This window comes from Pseudorasbora parva, chromosome 2 (genome assembly GCF_024679245.1).
Source record: "Pseudorasbora parva isolate DD20220531a chromosome 2, ASM2467924v1, whole genome shotgun sequence".
Lineage (NCBI taxonomy): Eukaryota > Metazoa > Chordata > Actinopteri > Cypriniformes > Gobionidae > Pseudorasbora > Pseudorasbora parva.
In genome coordinates, this window is record NC_090173.1 from 54,399,938 (window position 1) to 54,419,556 (window position 19,619).

Below are 19,619 nucleotides of genomic sequence, written 5' to 3' on the forward strand. Positions count from 1 at the left end.
TGGACCATCTTCAGTATTCAGCTGTGTGTCCATGAAGAGTAACTACTCCACTAACTCTGTGTGAGTATCATGACATTCAAAGCTAGCCCAGACTCTGTTGGCGCCCTAAATGAGATATTATATTGGTTTATCGCTCCTAAAAACTGGCTACAACACACATGCAGACAAACACAAGCGTGTGTATGTTTGCAGAGATAGTTGTGAAAATAAGAAGTAAGAAGGCTATATAAAATATCTATCCAAATTGATAAATAGATATTTGTGTAGTCCAGCTAACTAGCTGTTTTTGAACATAGACTGGAAAGTTACAAATCCAAACTTAAATGTTTGCTACACTTGATGTATTGCAGTACATTTATTAATTGTATTTTCTATTAATATAAAACACATGAATGGGATCCCTAAAACTGCAAGTCAAAGCGATAAATCCAACCAAGTTGTCTTTCAAATTTGTCCCAAATATGCTCTGGGAGTTTGTTTAGGCACAGTTCCCCTAGATAACATCCATTTGGTGATTTAAAAACATGACGGCTTTTAATTCATGAATGCTTCTGACCACTGGACTGTTTTGATAGAAGACACATAGGATTTTATTACTGAAGTGAAAGCAAACAACAACAAAAAGTAAACAGTAAAAATAAAAAAAAGTTATAGAAGCTTAAATTAAGATAATTTTGTGAAGAAAAAGGTCCCCAGTATTGATACAATTATGATAGCTATAAAGTAATATGTTTTACATAGTACATAAGTTAATACTTGTTTAAATTAATCACATCAGCAAAGTTTGTACTTTTTTATGGTTATTTTGATTAAAAAAGCCATTTTTGTTTAATAAATATACTGAAATGTTCTTTTTAAAAACAGGAAATGTATATAAAAACTAACTTTGAAGGAGATTTAATATTTATATCTCTTTAATATTGGCTTTCAATAACAATAATTATGATATTTTATTGATGATATGATTATCTTTATAAATATGGTTCCATTATAAATATGGTGATTATGACCCTATACCGACTAGGCTATTAAAAGAGATACTTCCAGAGGTCATAGATCCTCTGCTTAATATCATTAATTCATCTTTGACATTAGGATATGTACCGAAAACTTTTAAGTTGGCTATAATTAAACCACTTATTAAAAAAACGCAACTTGATCCTAAAGAATTAGTCAATTACAGGCCAATCTCGAATCTACCGTTTCTATCAAAAATACTAGAAAAGGCCGTGTCTTCACAATTATGTTCTTTTTTAGAAAGAAATGGTATATGTGAGGATTTCCAGTCAGGATTTAGACCGTATCATAGCACTGAGACTGCTCTAATTAGAGTTACAAATGATTTACTCTTATCATCTGATCGTGGTTGTATCTCTCTATTAGTGTTACTCGATCTTAGCGCTGCATTTGATACTATCGATCACAATATTCTTCTGAATAGAATCGAAAATTATGTTGGCGTTAGTGGAACTGCTTTGGCATGGTTTAAATCGTACTTATCTGACCGTTATCAGTTTGTAGCAGTAAATGAAGAGATGTCACACCGATCACAAGTTCAGTATGGGGTACCGCAAGGCTCAGTGTTAGGACCGTTGCTTTTCACCCTGTATATGCTACCACTGGGAGATATCATTAGGAAACATGGCGTTAGTTTTCATTGTTATGCTGACGATACTCAGCTCTATATTTCCTCACGCCCGGATGAAACCTACCAATTCACAAGATTAACAGAATGCATAGCTGATATAAAAAATTGGATGAATAGTAATTTTCTGCAACTTAATTCAGATAAAACTGAATTTTTAATTATTGGACAGAAAAGCTCCACAAGTAGTAACCGAGAATACTGTCTAACACTTGATGACTGCTCTGTCAAGCCCTCGTCGTCAGTGAGGAACCTGGGTGTGCTCTTTGATACCAATCTTTCATTTGAAAGCCACGTTTCTAGCATCTGTAAAACCGCATTCTATCATCTTAAAAATATATCTAAATTACGGCACGTGCTTTCAATGCAAAATGCTGAACAGTTAGTACATGCGTTCATGAGCTCAAGGCTAGATTATTGTAATGCTCTACTGGGTGGTTGCCCTGCTCGCTTAATAAACAAACTCCAGCTAGTCCAAAATGCAGCAGCTAGAGTTCTTACTAGAACCAGGAAGTATGATCATATTAGTCCAGTTCTGTCAACACTGCACTGGCTCCCTATTAAACATCGCATACATTTTAAAATCTTGCTTATTACTTACAAAGCACTAAATAGTTTAGCTCCCCGGTACTTAAGCGAGCTCTTAACGCATTATACTCCATCACGTCGATTGCGGTCTCAAAACTCTGGCCAGTTGATAATACCTAGAATATCTAAATCAACTGCAGGCGGTCGATCATTTTCCTATTTAGCTCCTAAATTGTGGAATAGTCTTCCTAGCATTGTTCGGGAAGCAGACACACTCTGTCAGTTTAAATCTAGACTAAAAACACATCTCTTTACTATGGCATACACACAGAACATTTTTAACTTTCATTATTCAATTCAATTGACTGATTGTTAGGCTGCATTAACTAGGTCAGCCGGAACCGGGAACACTTCCCATAACACCTGATGTACTCGTTACATCATAAAAAGAGTGACATCTACGCTAATGTTAGTCTCTCTGTTTATCCCGAGGTTTATCCCGGATCTGGGCCCTGTCCGGATCGGATGGTGGACCTGCCTGGACATGACCAACGCATCCTGGAGTGTCTGCTGAGCCGTGTCAAATGGTGTCTCCTCCGAATTTGCCTCACTGGCACGACATGCTCAAAACCCGTCTTCGGCGCAATAATTCCGATCTTTCATGTATTCATACTCTTGTGTAATTGACGCCCCATCCTAAATAAATCTGTCTCTTCCGTGATACCCTGAAAATTTTGAATAATCCGATCTAAAATGATTTCCGACCTGTAAGGTTGCCAGAATAATAATCATACATGGTGTGTTAATAGGCCAGAGGAGAACTGGCACCCCGACTGAGTCTGGTTTCTCCCAAGGTTTATTTTTCTCCATCATGCCCTGATGGAGTTTTGGTTCCTTGCCACTGTCGCCTTTGGCTTGGCTTGCTCAGTTGGGGACACTAAAAATATGATTAAAGTTATTCAACTTATTATACAAATAAAATGTATGAATTAGGTCTTATTTAATTCTATAAACTATAATACTGATCTGCCAACATTGTCGCTATATGATAAATTAAAATAAGCTGATAACATCACTGTTTTCTCCAGTACGGCTGTACAGCCAAATCTAATTTTGTCGCAATATTACCCTGTTTGACACTGTGAAGCTGCTTTGACACAATCGTGATTGTAAAAGCGCTATATAAATAAAGTTGATTGATTGATTGATTATCTCTAAGGCGGACATCCAACTTAAAGGGGTGATGAATTGAGAAATCAACTTTCCCTTGAGCTTTTGATATATAAAAGGTCATGGTAATCTAAGAATATCCTGTAAGTTTCAGAGCTGAAAACTTCCTTGTTAGTAAAAGAGAAGCTTTTATGGACACCAGGCTCAGAAAACGAGAGCTCTCAAATCAGTGACGTATTAGAAAGGGAAACGCCGCCTCTACAGATAAATGTAAATGCTGCTTATGTAGCCCAGCTCGCCTGCTTCTGTAGCCCGCCTACCAACTTGTGGAGCTAAACAAGCAATAAACATGCTGAAGATAGCTAGATAATCATTTGTAAACAAGACAACTGGATTTGCAGACATACTGAGATTAAAACACAAAGCTGTGCCTTCTATATTGGATCCGACAGGAATGGTGCAACACACTTATGCGAGTTAAACATGTTTTTCTGAATATGTGATAGTATTGCATTGTTACAGATCGTATTGATTATGTGTACGTGTCTAACAGAACATACCGTAGCACGCTGTCACAAGCTGGAGTATCGCTTATTTGTTTGTTCATTGGGATTCTGGATCAGACTCCCAGCGCTCGCAAAGCCCAATGTCCCGGGGCTGTGTGTTTTCCAGACGGGCTACCAAAATGTAAGCCCATCGGCAGGCCGGTGAATCTCAAAGAGTGAAATAACATTCATTTATTGATCTGCGTTGTTTAGGGCTGGGTTTCGATTCAAATTTCAAGAATCGATTCGATTCCGATTCTCAAGATCTTCGAGATTTAGATAAGTGTTTTTGAAGAAAGCATTTTTTTCCAGCCGTTACCTGAATTACAGGACTGTAGTTATGCAACATATTGATACTATTACTATAGACATTCAACTGCAAATTAATGGAGTATTGATGGTTGTAAAGAACAATCCCCCTTCCAGGCTGCTCTAGTCAGCGAACGCGCACTGTGGAGCTGTGCTGTCGCGCGCCGTCATGACAACGCAACCATTACAACTTCCTTGGCAGTAAGAGCGCGCTGCAGTGAGAACGGCTGTGTTCTTCAGCACGGTGACGGCGGTATAACGTTAGGCTGTGTGTCCACCAAAGCGTTTTTAGCCAGCTGAAAACGCTAGGCGCTCAACTGAAAACTCCCCGCTGTGAGCGCTTGAGAGCGTTTTGGCAGGCAGCGTTTTGGCAGGCAGTGTTTTTTCTCCTCAGTTGAGACTTGCTTGTTGTTATTATACGGAAAATCCTACTCGCTCGGCGCCTTGGTGCACTCCAGGCGTTCTAAAAACGTGACGCTCTCATTGAAAACAATTGAAAATGCCAGCCAGTATTCTCTGTCCGCGGCGTTTCTGGAGTTTTCAAGGCTGCCATGTTCGTTGTGTTAATGTCCTTCCACCTCGCACGCATGCGTGAATTCAATGACACGGCAAATTTAAAATTCAATGTAGGCCTATTATTAAATCGATCCTCTGAGTTACGGATCGATCTTTAGAAATTAATATGAAAATCGATTCAGAATTGGTGAATCGATTTTTTTTTTCAACACAGCCCTAGCGTTGTTAACTCTCTTGACTTGTAATTAAAGAGCGTGCGTATGCATGTGTGTGTGCGGTTCACGCTTATATCCACCAATCGGGCAGGCCAAGTAATACAAAAATAAATAAATTGTGGGTGGATGAGAGCTAAATCATTGTGTTTGTTTGATAAATACGTTTTGAGACTGAGCCCCGTCAGAGAATTATTCTGTTTGCCACTTTCAAAACAATCCCTCCCTCCCGTGAACTGACAAGGAAGTTGAAGCTCATTAAATATGCAAATCTTATCCAATCCTTGCCGTGGACGTTTACTTCCAAGTGTCCAGTGCTGCACGCCCATCAAAACCCAGCGTTCAGGAGAGAGCCTCAAAACCAGGGTAGAAAATAACCTATTACTTATTAGTTATGTTTTTGAATGTAAAGACCATGCGGACGTCATAAGTTGACCTCAGACAACAGTATAACATTTTTTTTAAAGCGAGTTCATGACACCTTTAATAAGTTATATTAAATATCTGAATCTAACCTTGTCATGCCACCAAATGGAAACTTCAAAACATAGAAAATCATTTTAGCAAATATTTTGAATGGAGCAGACGAATATTCTGCAAAGAAACAATTTAAAATGTATGTTTTTTTGTTCTCTCAGTATCAACAACAGGAAAAGAAAGAGAGCAGCTTCCCCAGTGTCCAACTGTTTATCCATAAGGAGTGACAATCGCATGCAGGAGCCCTCAAAATTCAGTGATGGAGCAGTGACCTTTGACCCTGTGTGAGTATCATCAGGGTGAAAGTTAAAGCTCTTTAACAAGTACAAGTAAGTGGAAGTTGTGATGCAAAGAAAGAAATCCTTTCACCTTTGTTAAAGTGTGTTTGTTAAATAGTGCCTTCTTATGCTTCTCTCTGTCATTTCTCTGTTAGATCTCCATTTTCACAGGAATGGCTTTTGTTTCATGTGTTGCTTCAGTGTTATAAGGACAGTTATCCTTTAAATTAGTGATGAACTAAAAAGATCAATCTTGATGAAACAGAAAGAAGATAATTCTAGTTAGGAATAAATAAAATCAGTTGTTCCTAAACTGGTTGTCGTGACAAATGGTCAGAAAATCTCTGCCCATTTAAATATCTTACATATTAATATATAAATGTAAGTTTTGTAAGGAGACTCTGATCAATCAGCCATGAATCAGCCAATAATCACATCCTATGAATTGACAAAAGGAGATACAAGATAATATACAAGATAATTACGAGCTACAGGCAAAAAATTTCACAAAAATTTGTTCATTAAGTCGTTTAGTGATCCCAATGCACCAAATGGCAATCGAGCATCTAAAAGTATCTTTATTTGTATGTTTTCTTAAAGGAGTACCTTTTCTTTGTTTCTCTGATATTAATCTCTCTCACTGTCATGTCCGTAGCGTGCGCACAAAGACGATACAGAGAGCACAATCCTGATATACACAATATTACAGTATTTTAAAATATCGGTCTCAGCGAGTTTTCACGCAGACATTATCTGTTTTAAGTGAACATTTGGTTAACTGTTGAGGAAAAATATCTGATGTGTAACATTACATTAGATCCGTGCGTTACAGTAGCTATTAATATATAGGCTGCTTCATTAATATTCATCAAACAATTGTGGTATCATGGGGGAAAACTTGAATATATATTTTTCGTATAGATATTTGGTTTTGACTCAGTGCTAGGATTTTAAGGTCAGGTTGCTGGTGATTTTGTTTTGGAAGCTTCAGGAAACTAACTTGATTTTTCTCAACTGACTGCTGACTCTCAATTTCAGACTGGTGTAGCTCAGTAATTTTTTGCCTGATTCTAACAAATCATGCATCATTTTTTGAATGAGAGAATACTAAACAACTTTTAAATCGGATCAATATAACAAGAAATCTGTGATCAGTGTAAAATCTGTGATTTTCTATTTCTAAAGGAAAGGTTCTTTAGACACAAAATCTTCTCTGACTTTTCACATGCCTCACTTGTGGTAAATGGGGGTTTAATATGCAACTAGGAAATGCTGAAAGGAACTGAGTTTGCAATCTCTTATAATAAATCATCTGTCATCAGTCGCTGTTTACATGTAATTAATTACACATGTACTAATTTTACATGAGCACTGCTTTTTCTTCATGTCAAGGATTCTGTGATATTTAAAAATAATGGTTTCTGGTAAAAAAAAAAAAAAAAAAAAAAAAAAAGTGCCAAGAATTTTAGCCTTGTTTCTCTCTTTAAAAAAAGAAATTGGACAACTGAAATCGTGAGGGAGATGTCAAGATTTCAGCTGTCAAATTTAAAAAACAAAACAGAAACAAGGCTTAAATTCTTGGCAGAAAGTTATTTAAATATGGAGGTCATTATCTTCCCCTCAAATGCCTGATTAATTTGCAGTTTGTTGGAAACATGGATAAACAACATCAGTGCAAGAACACAATCCTGAGGATCTCCATGTGTGATATTAGGAAGTCAGAGGGCCACAATAGATAGAAATCTGTCCAAGGAGCGAACACTCATTTCTACATGGCATTTGATTTTCATATTAGACATATTTCAATATTTTCTGTTCATCTTAATGTGTTTTCAGTGGTGTGAGAGCTGACCAGATCAGAGATGTGTCCTGTCTCAGCACATCCTCCTCCTGTCAGAAACACATCAGTCCTCATGACACAGAAGCAGCCCTGCAGCTCGACTCTCACCAACCAGTGCTTGATGATCTGCAGAGAGTCAAAGACCACCACAAAACCAGCATGAAGAGCAGATATGAGAGTGTATTTGAGGGACTCAAACTACAAGAGAATCAGACGCTCCTGAACAGGATTTACACACAGCTGTACATCATAGAGGGAGAGAGTGAAGGAGTGAATGAAGAACATGAGGTGCTACAGATGGAGAAAAGCTACAAGACACTCCAAGACACTCCGATCAACTGCAATGACATCTTTGATCCTTCACCTGAACTAGGATATGAGGAGAAGAGAAGAGAGAAGAAAGACAAAATCAAGACTGTTCTTACTAAAGGCATCGCTGGAATCGGAAAAACCGTCTCTGTGCAGAAGTTCATTCTGGACTGGGCCGAGGGAAAAGCCAATCAGGATGTAGATTTCATGTTTGTGCTTCCATTCAGAGAGCTGAACTTGATTAAAGATCATCAGTACAGTCTTCACAGACTTCTGCTGGACTTTCATCCTGAACTTCAAGAGCTGGACTCAAAGATTTATGATGAATGTACAGTTGTGTTCATCTTTGATGGTCTGGATGAAAGCAGAATTACACTGATGTTTTCAGACAGTGAGAAAGTTCATGATGTGACTGAGACTTCATCAGTGGGTGTGTTGATGTCAAACCTCATGAAAGGAGATCTGCTTCCCTCTGCTCTCCTCTGGATCACTACCAGACCAGCAGCAGCCAATCAGATCCCCTCTAACTACATCAACCGTGTGACAGAAATTCAGGGATTCAATGACCCTCAGAAGGAGGAATATTTCAGGAAGAGAATCAGTGATGATCATCAAGCCAGCAGAATCATCTCACACATCAGAAGAGCAAGAAGCCTCCACATCATGTGCCACATACCCGTCTTCTGCTGGATCTCAGCCACTGTGCTTCAAAACATCCTGAATCAAGATCTCAGTGCAGAAATCCCTCAAACTCTGACTGAGATGTACATCCACTTCCTCCTCATTCAAACTAGTATGAGGAAGCAGAAGTATGAAGAGAGGAATCCGGTGAAACCCCTGCAGTCCAACAGAGAAGTGATTGTGAAACTTGCTGAACTGGCTTTCACTCAGCTGATGAAGGGCAATGTGATGTTTTATGAGGAGGACCTGAGAGAGAGCGGCATAGACGTCACTGACGCCTCAGTGTATTCTGGGATCTGCACTGAGATCTTTAGGGAGGAATCTGTGATTTATCACAGGAAGGTTTACAGCTTTGTACATCTGAGCTTTCAGGAGTTTTTTGCAGCGCTGTATGTGTTTATCTGCTATTTACACAAGAACAGTGAAGTTCTGAAAATGTTCCTTACAGGGAAGTCCAGACCTCAGTGTGGGAATATTCCTCTGGATGCGTTTCTGAAAGGAGTAATGAATAAAGCCCTGAAGAGTAAAAATGGACACCTGGATCTTTTCCTTCGATTCCTTCATGGCATCTCCCTGGAGTCCAATCAGAGACTCTTACAGGATCTGCTGATTCACACAGAGAACAACCCAGAGAGCATCAAAAAAATAATCCACAACCTCAAACGAGGTCAAAAAATGGATGTCAGTCCTGAAAGATGGATGAATCTGTCACACTGCTTGATTGAGATGAAGGATAATTCTGTTGTTGAAGAAATGCAGACATTTTTAAAATCTGGAACAAAAGACAAACGTCTTTCTCTTGCACAATGTTCAACTTTGGCAAACATGATCCTCATGTCAGAGGAGGTGATGGATGAGTTTGACCTTAAAAAGTACAAGATCATATCTTCACAAGAGGGTCGAAGGAGACTGTTACCTGCTCTGAGGAACTGCAGAAAAGCTCTGTGAGTGTGAAAATATGAACATAGTATCAACTTAATTTAAATTTGAATTGAAATATGTAAAATTTGACACTCATGTAAGCTAATAGTTAGGCTAATGCACTGTAATTACTTTTTTATTTATTTACAGAAGTGTCCACAGATTAAAATATTTAAAATAGTAATTTTATTTTGTAATTAAAATTAAAATCCAAGTAATTGCATTTCTGAATTCCAGAAGTTTTAAAAGCCTAATGTTCTTCAGTTATTAAAGTCTTTTTTATAATAATAATAATAATAATAATAATAATAATTCATTACATTTATATAGCACTTTTTCTAGACACCCAAAGCGCTTTATATATAGAAGGGGGGAATCTCCTCAACCACTACCACCTGGATGATGCGACGGCAGCCATATTGCGCCAGAACGCTCACCACACACCAGCTGTTTGGTGGAGAGGAGACAGTGATTAGGCCAATCATTATATGGGGATTATTAGGAGGCTATGATAGACAGGGGCCAATGGGCAATTTTGGGATTTTTAATGACCACAGAGAGTCAGGACCTCGGTTTAACGTCTCATCCGAAGGACAGTGCTCATTTACAGTATCGTGTCCCCATCACTATACTGGGCCGTTAGGACCCACACAGAGCACAGGGTGAGTACCCCCTGCTGGCTTCACTAACACCTCTACCAGCAGCTACCTGGTTTTCCCATTTGGTCTCCCATCCAGGTACCAGGCTCAACCCTCCTTAGCTTCAGTGGGAAACTTCATCACAGGGTGATATGGCTGCTGGCCACAGAAATTTAACCACTGAATGTATATAATTTTTTTTATCGGTCATAATTTAGGCCTACTGGATAAGCATTTTTGAAAAATAAATAAATAAATGTTTCTACTTTCCTGGTTTAGAAATCACACTTTTTAAAATCTCATATATCTTGCTACAGAGAATCAATTAAAATAAGAAAAATCTGGATTTAAGTCAGTGGTTTTCAACCCTGGTCCTGGAGTATCACAATTACTGTATCATTTGTGATGTCACTCGTATCTAACACACTTATTTAAAGTCTTTGAGTCTTTACTAACGAGCTGATTGAGTTTGAAAATGTGCAGTGCTGGGGTCCTCCAGGACCAGGATTGGGAAACACTGATTTAGATTATATCTAATATTTCAAAGTCATGAATTATACGAGCAACGGTTAGAGTTAAAAATCTTAATTTGTGTTCTACTGAAGAAACATCCTACATCTTGGATGCCCTGGGAGTAAGCAGATAAACATCAAATTTCCATTTTGGGGTGAACTATCCCTTTAACATTATACAAAGCAAGCTTTTAAATATTAGATATAACCTAAATCAGTGTTTCCCATTATAACACTGTATTGTTTCACATTGTGAAAGTTTGGCACCGCAATGCAAGGTGATGCTAATCCTGCTCTGGAGCAGGGTTTCATTACCCCCACTTCTAACTAGTTTGAAATGTTTCTTTACCCAAGGTTAAAAGCAGAGTTTTGAATGAGATAAAAGTATTATGGTATGACTCAAATTATTGATTAAACTAAGTAGCTAAAAAAAGGACTATTGGTTAAGGATTATTATTGTGAACATTAAAAGTATGAATTTCTGTATAGCTGCTTTAAAACAATGCATGATGTAAAAACTGGAATACAAATACAATTTAAGAAATAGAGCTTTGGGCTGATCCTGTTCCTTTCTCTCAAGACCAGAATGTCATCAAACATTATATTTTATGTTGAAGTTAGTCAACCAAGGATGTCTTGCAATCTGGCGAGCACATCAGCATGCCTTTTAACCGGTCCTTTTTTCAGATTAGCAGCCTGTGATCTCACTGATCAGCACTGTGAAATTGTCGCTTCCACTCTACAATCATCAAACTCCTCCATGAGAGAGCTAGACATGAGCAATAATCAACTGCAGGATTCAGGAGTGAAGCTGCTTTGTGCTGGACTGAAGACAACTCAACCTGTCAACTCAACATCCTGGGGTTTGAGTTTTACATTCATCCAGTGAAGTTGCAGTAATCGATTTCTGAGGAACACTGTTAATATTTAAATCTGACTCCCAAACAAATAAACACCTGTCTTCATTGCTTCACCCCCAAATAATGAACAAGCTGCACAGCAAAATCCCCAATGTCTCTCTACTAATAGTGAAGCTGTAAGTTTTAGTTATCAAGAAATATATGCTAGAACTTTTCAGTTTCTAATCTATTTTATTGATAGATAACAGAACAGTGTTGACAATACATTTCTGCGCTACTGAATGGTTTTGTGTGAGGCGCGCAATCTCCGCGTGACGTGCGATCGGCTGTGTGTGTGCGTTGCAATGCAACACGCAGTTTAGCGCCATGATTAACTTGCATGTACAATAAGCCTGCATTCTCCCGATAAATTGAGCGTCCATATGGTATAATCAAACATGTCTTGTGGAGAGCTCTCGGCGTATGCATTTATTTGTCATTTTTAGCTGTTCAAAACAGAGCCTATGTGTGTCAGGAAATTGCTTATCCTGTTGCGCCCTCTATAGGCCAGCGACTAGTCAACGTCAAGCTTACAGCGTCATGACAGAGCATTAAGGTAATGAGCAGAATCACTGAAAGAAAGAGAAACACAAGAACTACAACTGACTTTAGCCACAGCTTTAGATGAAATCAACTGAAGATAAAAGAAGACATTAAATCTCTTAAGGTCTCAGCAGAGGAGGATTAAACAACTCCACAAACAGCATTACCAGCTTCACACTTTACTAACCAGACTGGCTTTATTTCTGTCAGACGTCTGCAGAAGCTCTTATTGACAATTAACAGAGCTTTAGATGTTGATGATTTATTGAAAATAATAGTTTAGTTTGAAGTCACCATTATGGAGATAAGTGTTTACTTTAGTAGGGCTCTTGACCTTTTACTTTTCAACATTAATATTTCTGGCTTCTGTAACTGTTTGTTATGAGGGGAACAGCAAAAGAAAACTGATGATGAAAAATTGTTGACAGATGATATTGGCTTGTGGTTGATGGTACAGTTGTTATTATCATATTGTGGCCTTATTTGTTGAACTCCTGAGAGTCATTGATTTAAGTAGCTTTGAGACTTTACAGCAGGAGATCCAACAGTGTTTTAATCAGATAAACTGAGCAAATTTTAAAAACGTGTACATAAGTTCTATTCTCCATTTTAATAACAAATCACACAATAAGCACTTCTTAGTTTTTCTCAGACACAGACATCAAGAATCAGCCTATGAATCTCAACAATGGTAACATGCTACAATGCATTTTGGGTGCATCATGCAAAACTGACCCTTGGCTCCCAGAATGCATTGCAGCATAAAGCATGTTACCATTGTTGAGAATAATAGGCCGATTCTTAATATCTGTGTGTAACTCTTGCAGGAGTTTAAAGTGTTTTATGTACAATCTGTTTTAAAATGAATTCAGGTTTTCTGATTAAAACTGTGCTGGAACTTTTCAAGAATAACAATAAAACAAAGTTAATGGTATATTGTTAACATTAAAATCAGTCATAAGATCATGGAGCTATGCAACTTCACAATGATTATACACTGGTCATCAAGCAGCTGACAGCATCTGATTGTGTTTTCGCTGCTTTTCTGGCCATAGCAAACTCCGTTACAACAGCCAGAGAAACATGGACATTTAAAAGTAAAATTGTCAAACTGCCCAACTAAAGCTAACACTGATGATCACCATGATGGTGACCCAACAATGTCTAACACAAAATCAACCAAAAAACAACTCTTTTAATTCCAGTTAGAGCTTCTGAAGACATCTGACAGAAATAAAGTCAGTCTGGTTAGTAATGTGTGAAGCTGGTAATTCTGTTTATGGAGTTGTTTAATCCTCCTCTGCTGAGAACTTGAGCCCCAGCTTTAGATGAAATCAACTGAAGATAAAAGAAGACATTAAACCTCTGAAGTCAGTTGTAGTTCTTGTGTTTTTCTTTCCTTCAGTGATTCAGCTCCTTATCATCAGGTGTCACCACTAATGGTCAATCATTACTTAATTAATCTATTAATTATCTCATTAACTTTAACACCCTGTAGTGTGGACACATATGTACACTGAGCAGTGTTCATTTAACACTGGGGATTTTGTTGTGTAAGCATCACACATGCATAGGGTAACCAGAACAGACATCGAGTAAATATTCACATCCTTTCTCAGAGGTTGCTTACTGCACCTTTAATATGGTAATAATTATCCTGGATACCCATTGTCCGACAAGTTTATTTCCATTCTGCTTCAACACACCTGCCTGTGATTTTAGAGAAATCCTAAAGCACCAAAAATAACACACGTATGCCTTTTAACCAAAGCCCTCTCTTTTTTCAGATTAACAGGCTGTAATATCACTGATCAGCAGTGTGAAATTGTGGCTTCAGTACTACAGTCATCAAACTCCCTGAGACAGCTGGATCTGAGTAACAATCACCTGCAGGATTCAGGACTGAGGCTGCTCTCTGCTGGACTGAAGAGTCCAAACTGTCAACTCAACATACTGAGGTTTGAGTTTCACATTCATTCGTTTGTGTTAATGTTAAAAATAATGTGTATTGTATGTGTATTTATACCAAGGGGCTGTTGAACAATTGAATCTGATTCACGAATAGGGGTGGGGAAAAAAGATTCAGAGATGATCATTTTCTGCCTAAACAGATATGTGGTTATAGCGATCTGTCATATGCAGTGAAGAGTGTCAAAAGGGTATTTATTGTTTTAATTTGAAAGTTGAGATCTTGTTCTTTATCAAAAATAATTGTGTGTGGATTATTGCAGTTACTGGATAGGAGTAAGTAACAGGCTATTTATTATGTTTGTAAAATGATTACCTTCATCTGGGCATGGATGGTGATGATCCCTCAGGGGCTGTAGCATATTAGATGTGGTCACCATCTTCAACTACTCCTGAATAATTTTAGACAGCAAAACGAGTGGTTTCAATTAATTCCTATGAAAGTAAAGCATCCATATGCTTGAACTGGAAATGTGCCAGTGCACACACACACACCGTGAATGACAGTTTGTCCGTAGATGAGCGTACTGTGCGGCTGTGCACATTTTAGTTTGGGTTTTGAATTAGAGCCAATTCATGGGTGGGTTGCTTGAATTGTGGGTTCATTAGCCTATTATTCTTAATGAAAAACACAGCAGCAACACAGTACAATGACAAACTCCCTTCCACGATCGTCTTGTCTGACAGCTCTTCACCCTCGTGATAAATGAGATCTGACTCCAACTGCGTTTGTGCTGTGACACTCTTTCAGATCATGCTTTAATAAGCAGGCGCATTCAGTTTTTATTTGTATTGTCTGTTCTCTAAGTGATCTAACGTTAAATTATTTTATTATTATAAAAAAATCTAAACAACGGTGATGTAACCGGTGTTGAGTCTGAACACCGGCAACACTGACTATCGTAGCAAGCCTATTCTTCAGCGAATACAAGTCCAGGAGATTGCATTGTTCTACCATGTTTTAATTTTGAGAGTTTCACATGCGCTGAAAGTTCAAGCTTTCCACATGCCCTGCCTTACCTAGACAATCACCTAGGAAACTCAACTCGCATAAGAGCCTCAAAAAGTATCCAGACAGAGGTTTAATTAACCATAGCTTCCAAATTCTTGCTATTACATTACCTTTTTAATAATGCTCATTTTTCAATTGGTTAATCTCAACATCCCTAATTGCAATCAATCGGAGGTCCAAATTTCAATTTGTCAACTTTACTTGAAAAAGCTCTCCTCAAATAAACCTAATAAAGTCTACCAATATATTAAAGTTCTCATAATTTGACTTAAAGTTGTGGCAACCATTTGCATCCGTATTTTATACTCTACTAATTGGTTTGACTAATTAGACTTTCCATGTTTTTAACATGCATCCATAAGTAATTAACTTTACTAATAAACTTTACTCAATACATTGTGTAGCAGAAACATTACTTAATTGATTGAAAGTAACTCAGGTGAATACACATTAGTGTAACATGTTTCAACATATTTTTCAATAAATCCTTGTGTTATTCAATATATTGTAATATATTAACACAATATATTAGTTAATATATATTTAAAAAATATATTTAAACCATTTAATAAATTGATCATAAATATATGTTAATATATTTTCTTTCTGTGAGGGTTATAACCAAAGTACTCCCTTTTTTCAGATTAACAGCCTGTTATCTCACTGATCAGCACTGTGAAGTTGTGGCTTCAGTTCTACAGTCATCAAACTCCCCCCTGAGTGAGCTGGACCTGAGTAACAATGGCCTGCATGATTCAGGAGTGAAGCTACTCTCTGCTGGACTGACGAGTCCAAACTGTCATCTCAACATACTGAGGTTTACCAACATTTAAGGAGTTTTCAACCGGTCTGTCAACCCTCTTCAATTAGAGTAAAACATTTGCATATGCGAGTAAATGTTCACTCTGGGCGACTAAATAATATCTATCATTAGCCATTGGCTAATAAATCCTTAGATTTTACTCGCCAGTGGGTGTGTTAGAGGCTAAGAATAAGTTTAAGCATAGATATATTTTCACTATCTGAACACTCTAAATTTGAGTTTGAGTGACGTACCGTAAACTCTAGTGTAAAAGTGCACAACTCTTTTGCTTTGCTGAGCGCAAACAAACGCGTGAGAATGAGCACAAGAGTCTTACATACAATGCAGAATCAACGCGTTACATGTTTACAATATTAATCTCAATCTCATTGGCTGGCGCTCCTCTTTTCCTGTCCCTGTTTTGATTTCAGCAAATCAGCTCGAGTGAATTCTGTCAAGGTGATTAATATTCATGAACCCAGAAGCTCATCAATCCTTAGTGTGTTGTACATTGTTATTAGTAGTAGAATTAGTATTAGTATTATTATTATCTTATTACTATATTACTATCATCTATTTTTTTACAGAAACACCGACATCTTAAGCACCACCACCATTCCAAATTTAAATGACAAATTTGCAGTCATACATGGTTACCAACAATTTTAGCTCTGATTGTTAAAGTTCTGTGATTATATAGTGCAAGGGTCCCCAGACTCCCTGCAGAGTCTAGCTCCAACCCCAATCAAACACACCTGAACCAGCTAAACAAAGCCTTACTAGGTCCTATAAAGGTATTGATTTGCTGTTTCAGGTGTGTTTAATTGGGGTTGGAGCTAAACTCTGCACTAAAGAGTGTAGTAGTAGTTCCAGCAGTCAGTACCAATATCATAAAAAATGTACGGTAAAATAAAACGTTTTTATTTTTATTTTATTTAACTATTTAAAAAAATCTATTAAATTCAATATATTATTTATGTATTATGATGATAATCATTATAAGTAAATAATACATAAATATTTAAAGGCTATATGCTGTTTAAAAGTAAACATTGTTTATAAATAAAAGATCAAGTGAAAAATAAGCAACCATCTAGGCATAATTATTATCCTTAGTAGAGATATTTTACTATTACATAGATACATAGTTAAATCTACTGTAGGCTACAACAGTAGCCTAATATATTCTCTCAATTTCTTCACGTTAAACCAAACTTTATTTTGGCGGGTTACCTCTAAGTTGACCTTTGAGTGTCTGGTTTCATGATATGAATATACAGTTTTCTCAAATGAAACAGTAAATTCTCATGAAGGAACGGTTTATACGTTTGTGTCCTCATATAGCGAAACACGGCAGAGACTACAAAGATTTGCGCCCATCATTCACACAGAGATGCAGAACATGCAGGAGTAATAAGAAATTATTATATACAGAAATGCTGTTATAGTCACATTTTTAAAATGTCACTACCGACATGGTACTGAAGTACTGGTACTTGTGACATCCCTATATTTACATGTTCACATTTACATTCGTTCATAAATAAAAATAATAACCTCACTAATACTCTAAATTAATCTGCAAAATTCATTCTACCTCCAATCTACTGGTAGCTTGCGAGCGACTTGTTGGAGACCCCTGGCATAGAGGGTTCTCTGTGCAAAATAAATATATATGTATGTGACATCAAATATTGAATCAAAGTGGGCAATATTAAAAAAAATACTTTTACCCCGGTAATGCCTTTGATTAAGCCTGCAAGGAAAATTACACTGTCACATGTTTCTCCTTTTATAACAAATGATCTGTTTACGGCAGAATTATCAAGGCATGGTAAAATAGTCTATTATGAAAAAGTTTAATTTAGGATGCAATCACCTCTTTTGAACATGCCTACATGATTTTGAAAAATGAAACAGAAGAACTTAGTGTGGACTTTAAATTCAAGTTTGATGGATTTGACTATGGTGCCTTTATGCCATCTGACAATTAAATGCTTTGGATGCGGACAAGAGGGGCATTTAAGACGTACATGTCTCGAGAGGACTGCTAATGTTGAAACTGCTGAGGATGGTGGTTGAGGTGCAGTGAAAGAGCAGGTACAAGATAATGTGGCAAATGGTGAAAAGTGAAAAACCAGCAGAGAAGGTAGGCGAACAGGTGAATGACATGGAGATGGAAGGGGCAGATGGGGGAGAAGTAAATGCTGAATGTAGTAACATGGTTGAGGCTGCCAAGGTTGTCCTTAAAGAAGTAATGGACAGTGAATTAGTGGATGAAGAGATTTTTAAAGGGGTGATGAATTGAGAAATAAACTTTCCCTTGAGCTTTTGATATATAAAAGGTCATGGTAATATAACAATATCCTCTGAGATTTAGAGCTGAAAACTTCTGAAAACTTGATGCAATGGTTTGTTTTTGTGATTAAAATAAATGTAAAATATTACCCTAACATCCGTCTTCCTGCATGCGGAAATGTGTTTATGTCGCCGTGACAACAACGCGCAACACGTGCATGCATATTGCCCGCGGCATCCTCGTCATTACAAGTGAGCGCAACTTCAGCGCTGCTGGCAGCAGGACAGCCTTGAAGCCATCCACAGTTGATGCAATCCTTTTTCTGCATAAAACCTCGATTAGCCTAAACTTTGATGGATAGATTATGTAAATAGATCCCATGTTGCAGTTTAGGAACCATACAGTTTGAGAAAATTGGTAAGATGACTTTCATTTCAATAACCATTTCAATTGTTTTACGTTAACGTTTTGTTCTGTTAGCTTGGGCCATTTTTAGCAGACCTTTGTTTATTTAATTTCAGTTGGCTATTTGATTGGGCTCTGTGTAACGTTTGATGCCCCATGCGCATCAGCGCTGATGCGCTCGTCTGTAAACATTTTAGAATGCCTTCCTACAGTTGCTTAATAAAAGCGGGCTTTCCACACATACAAACGTACGTGTCATTAGTATATGAGGGGAAAAAATTGATTTTAACTGTCGGGCTCGGACATAAATATTTTAATGCCTGTCGGGCTCGAGTCAGGTTCGGTTACTGCTCTGTCAGACGCACTCTAGACACCAGGCCCAGCAAACGATTTTGTGCTTCATTCTTATGTCAGTGCGCGACGAAACACCACCTCTACAGCGTGTCTAATCCAGTAGCCTCGCCCACCAACTCATGGAGGTGATCGGCTCGCGCTAGCTAGCCAACAACAATAAACATGCAGAGGAAGATATCAAGATATTGCGCTATTCCTGGTTGTGGAAGAACACAGTCGCTGCATAAGCTTCCTTCAGATCATAATATTAGGAATGAGTGGTTGAACTTTATTTTTAATAAAGCTCCAGCTCACAGACATGTTCACTTCATTTCACTGCGGAATCGTTTGTAAAAAAAAAAAATCTCTGGTCGATGCTGGATTTGGATCCGACAGGAATAGTGCAACACACTTCTGTGAGTAAAATGCGTTTTTATATGTAATAGTACTGCATTGTTATAAATCGTTTTGTTTGTGTACGTGTCTAACAGAGCATACCTTTAGCACGCTGGACTAGACACGTATGGGCCATCGCTCGCAAAGCCCGGCAGGCCGATGAATCTCTTTATATTCCGTTCTTGATCTGTGCTGTTGTCTCTCTCGACTTGACATCTGAAGGGCGGCGCACGTGTGCGCGCGCGGTTCGCACTTATATCGACCGATCTTGCAGGCTATGTGTAATATAAAAATAATAGTCCAATCAATCGTGGGTGGATGAGAAATAAGTCATTGTGTTGTTTGATAAAGACATTTACGAGCCCTGTGACCGAGAAAATC

General features: G+C 37.8%; 1 protein-coding gene across 1 annotated transcript in view; it reads left to right on the top strand.

Moving 5' to 3' along the window:
• Window positions 1-19,619, top strand: part of LOC137047094 (NACHT, LRR and PYD domains-containing protein 3-like) — a 42,381-nt gene that overhangs the window by 11,615 nt on the left and 11,147 nt on the right. Inside the window, exons 2-4 of the mRNA XM_067424659.1 lie at window positions 5,564-5,686; window positions 7,517-9,454; window positions 13,811-13,981. Coding sequence (XP_067280760.1) covers window positions 5,637-5,686; window positions 7,517-9,454; window positions 13,811-13,981 — 2,159 coding nt within the window. The 5' untranslated portion in view covers window positions 5,564-5,636. The remainder of the gene's footprint in view (window positions 1-5,563; window positions 5,687-7,516; window positions 9,455-13,810; window positions 13,982-19,619) is intronic.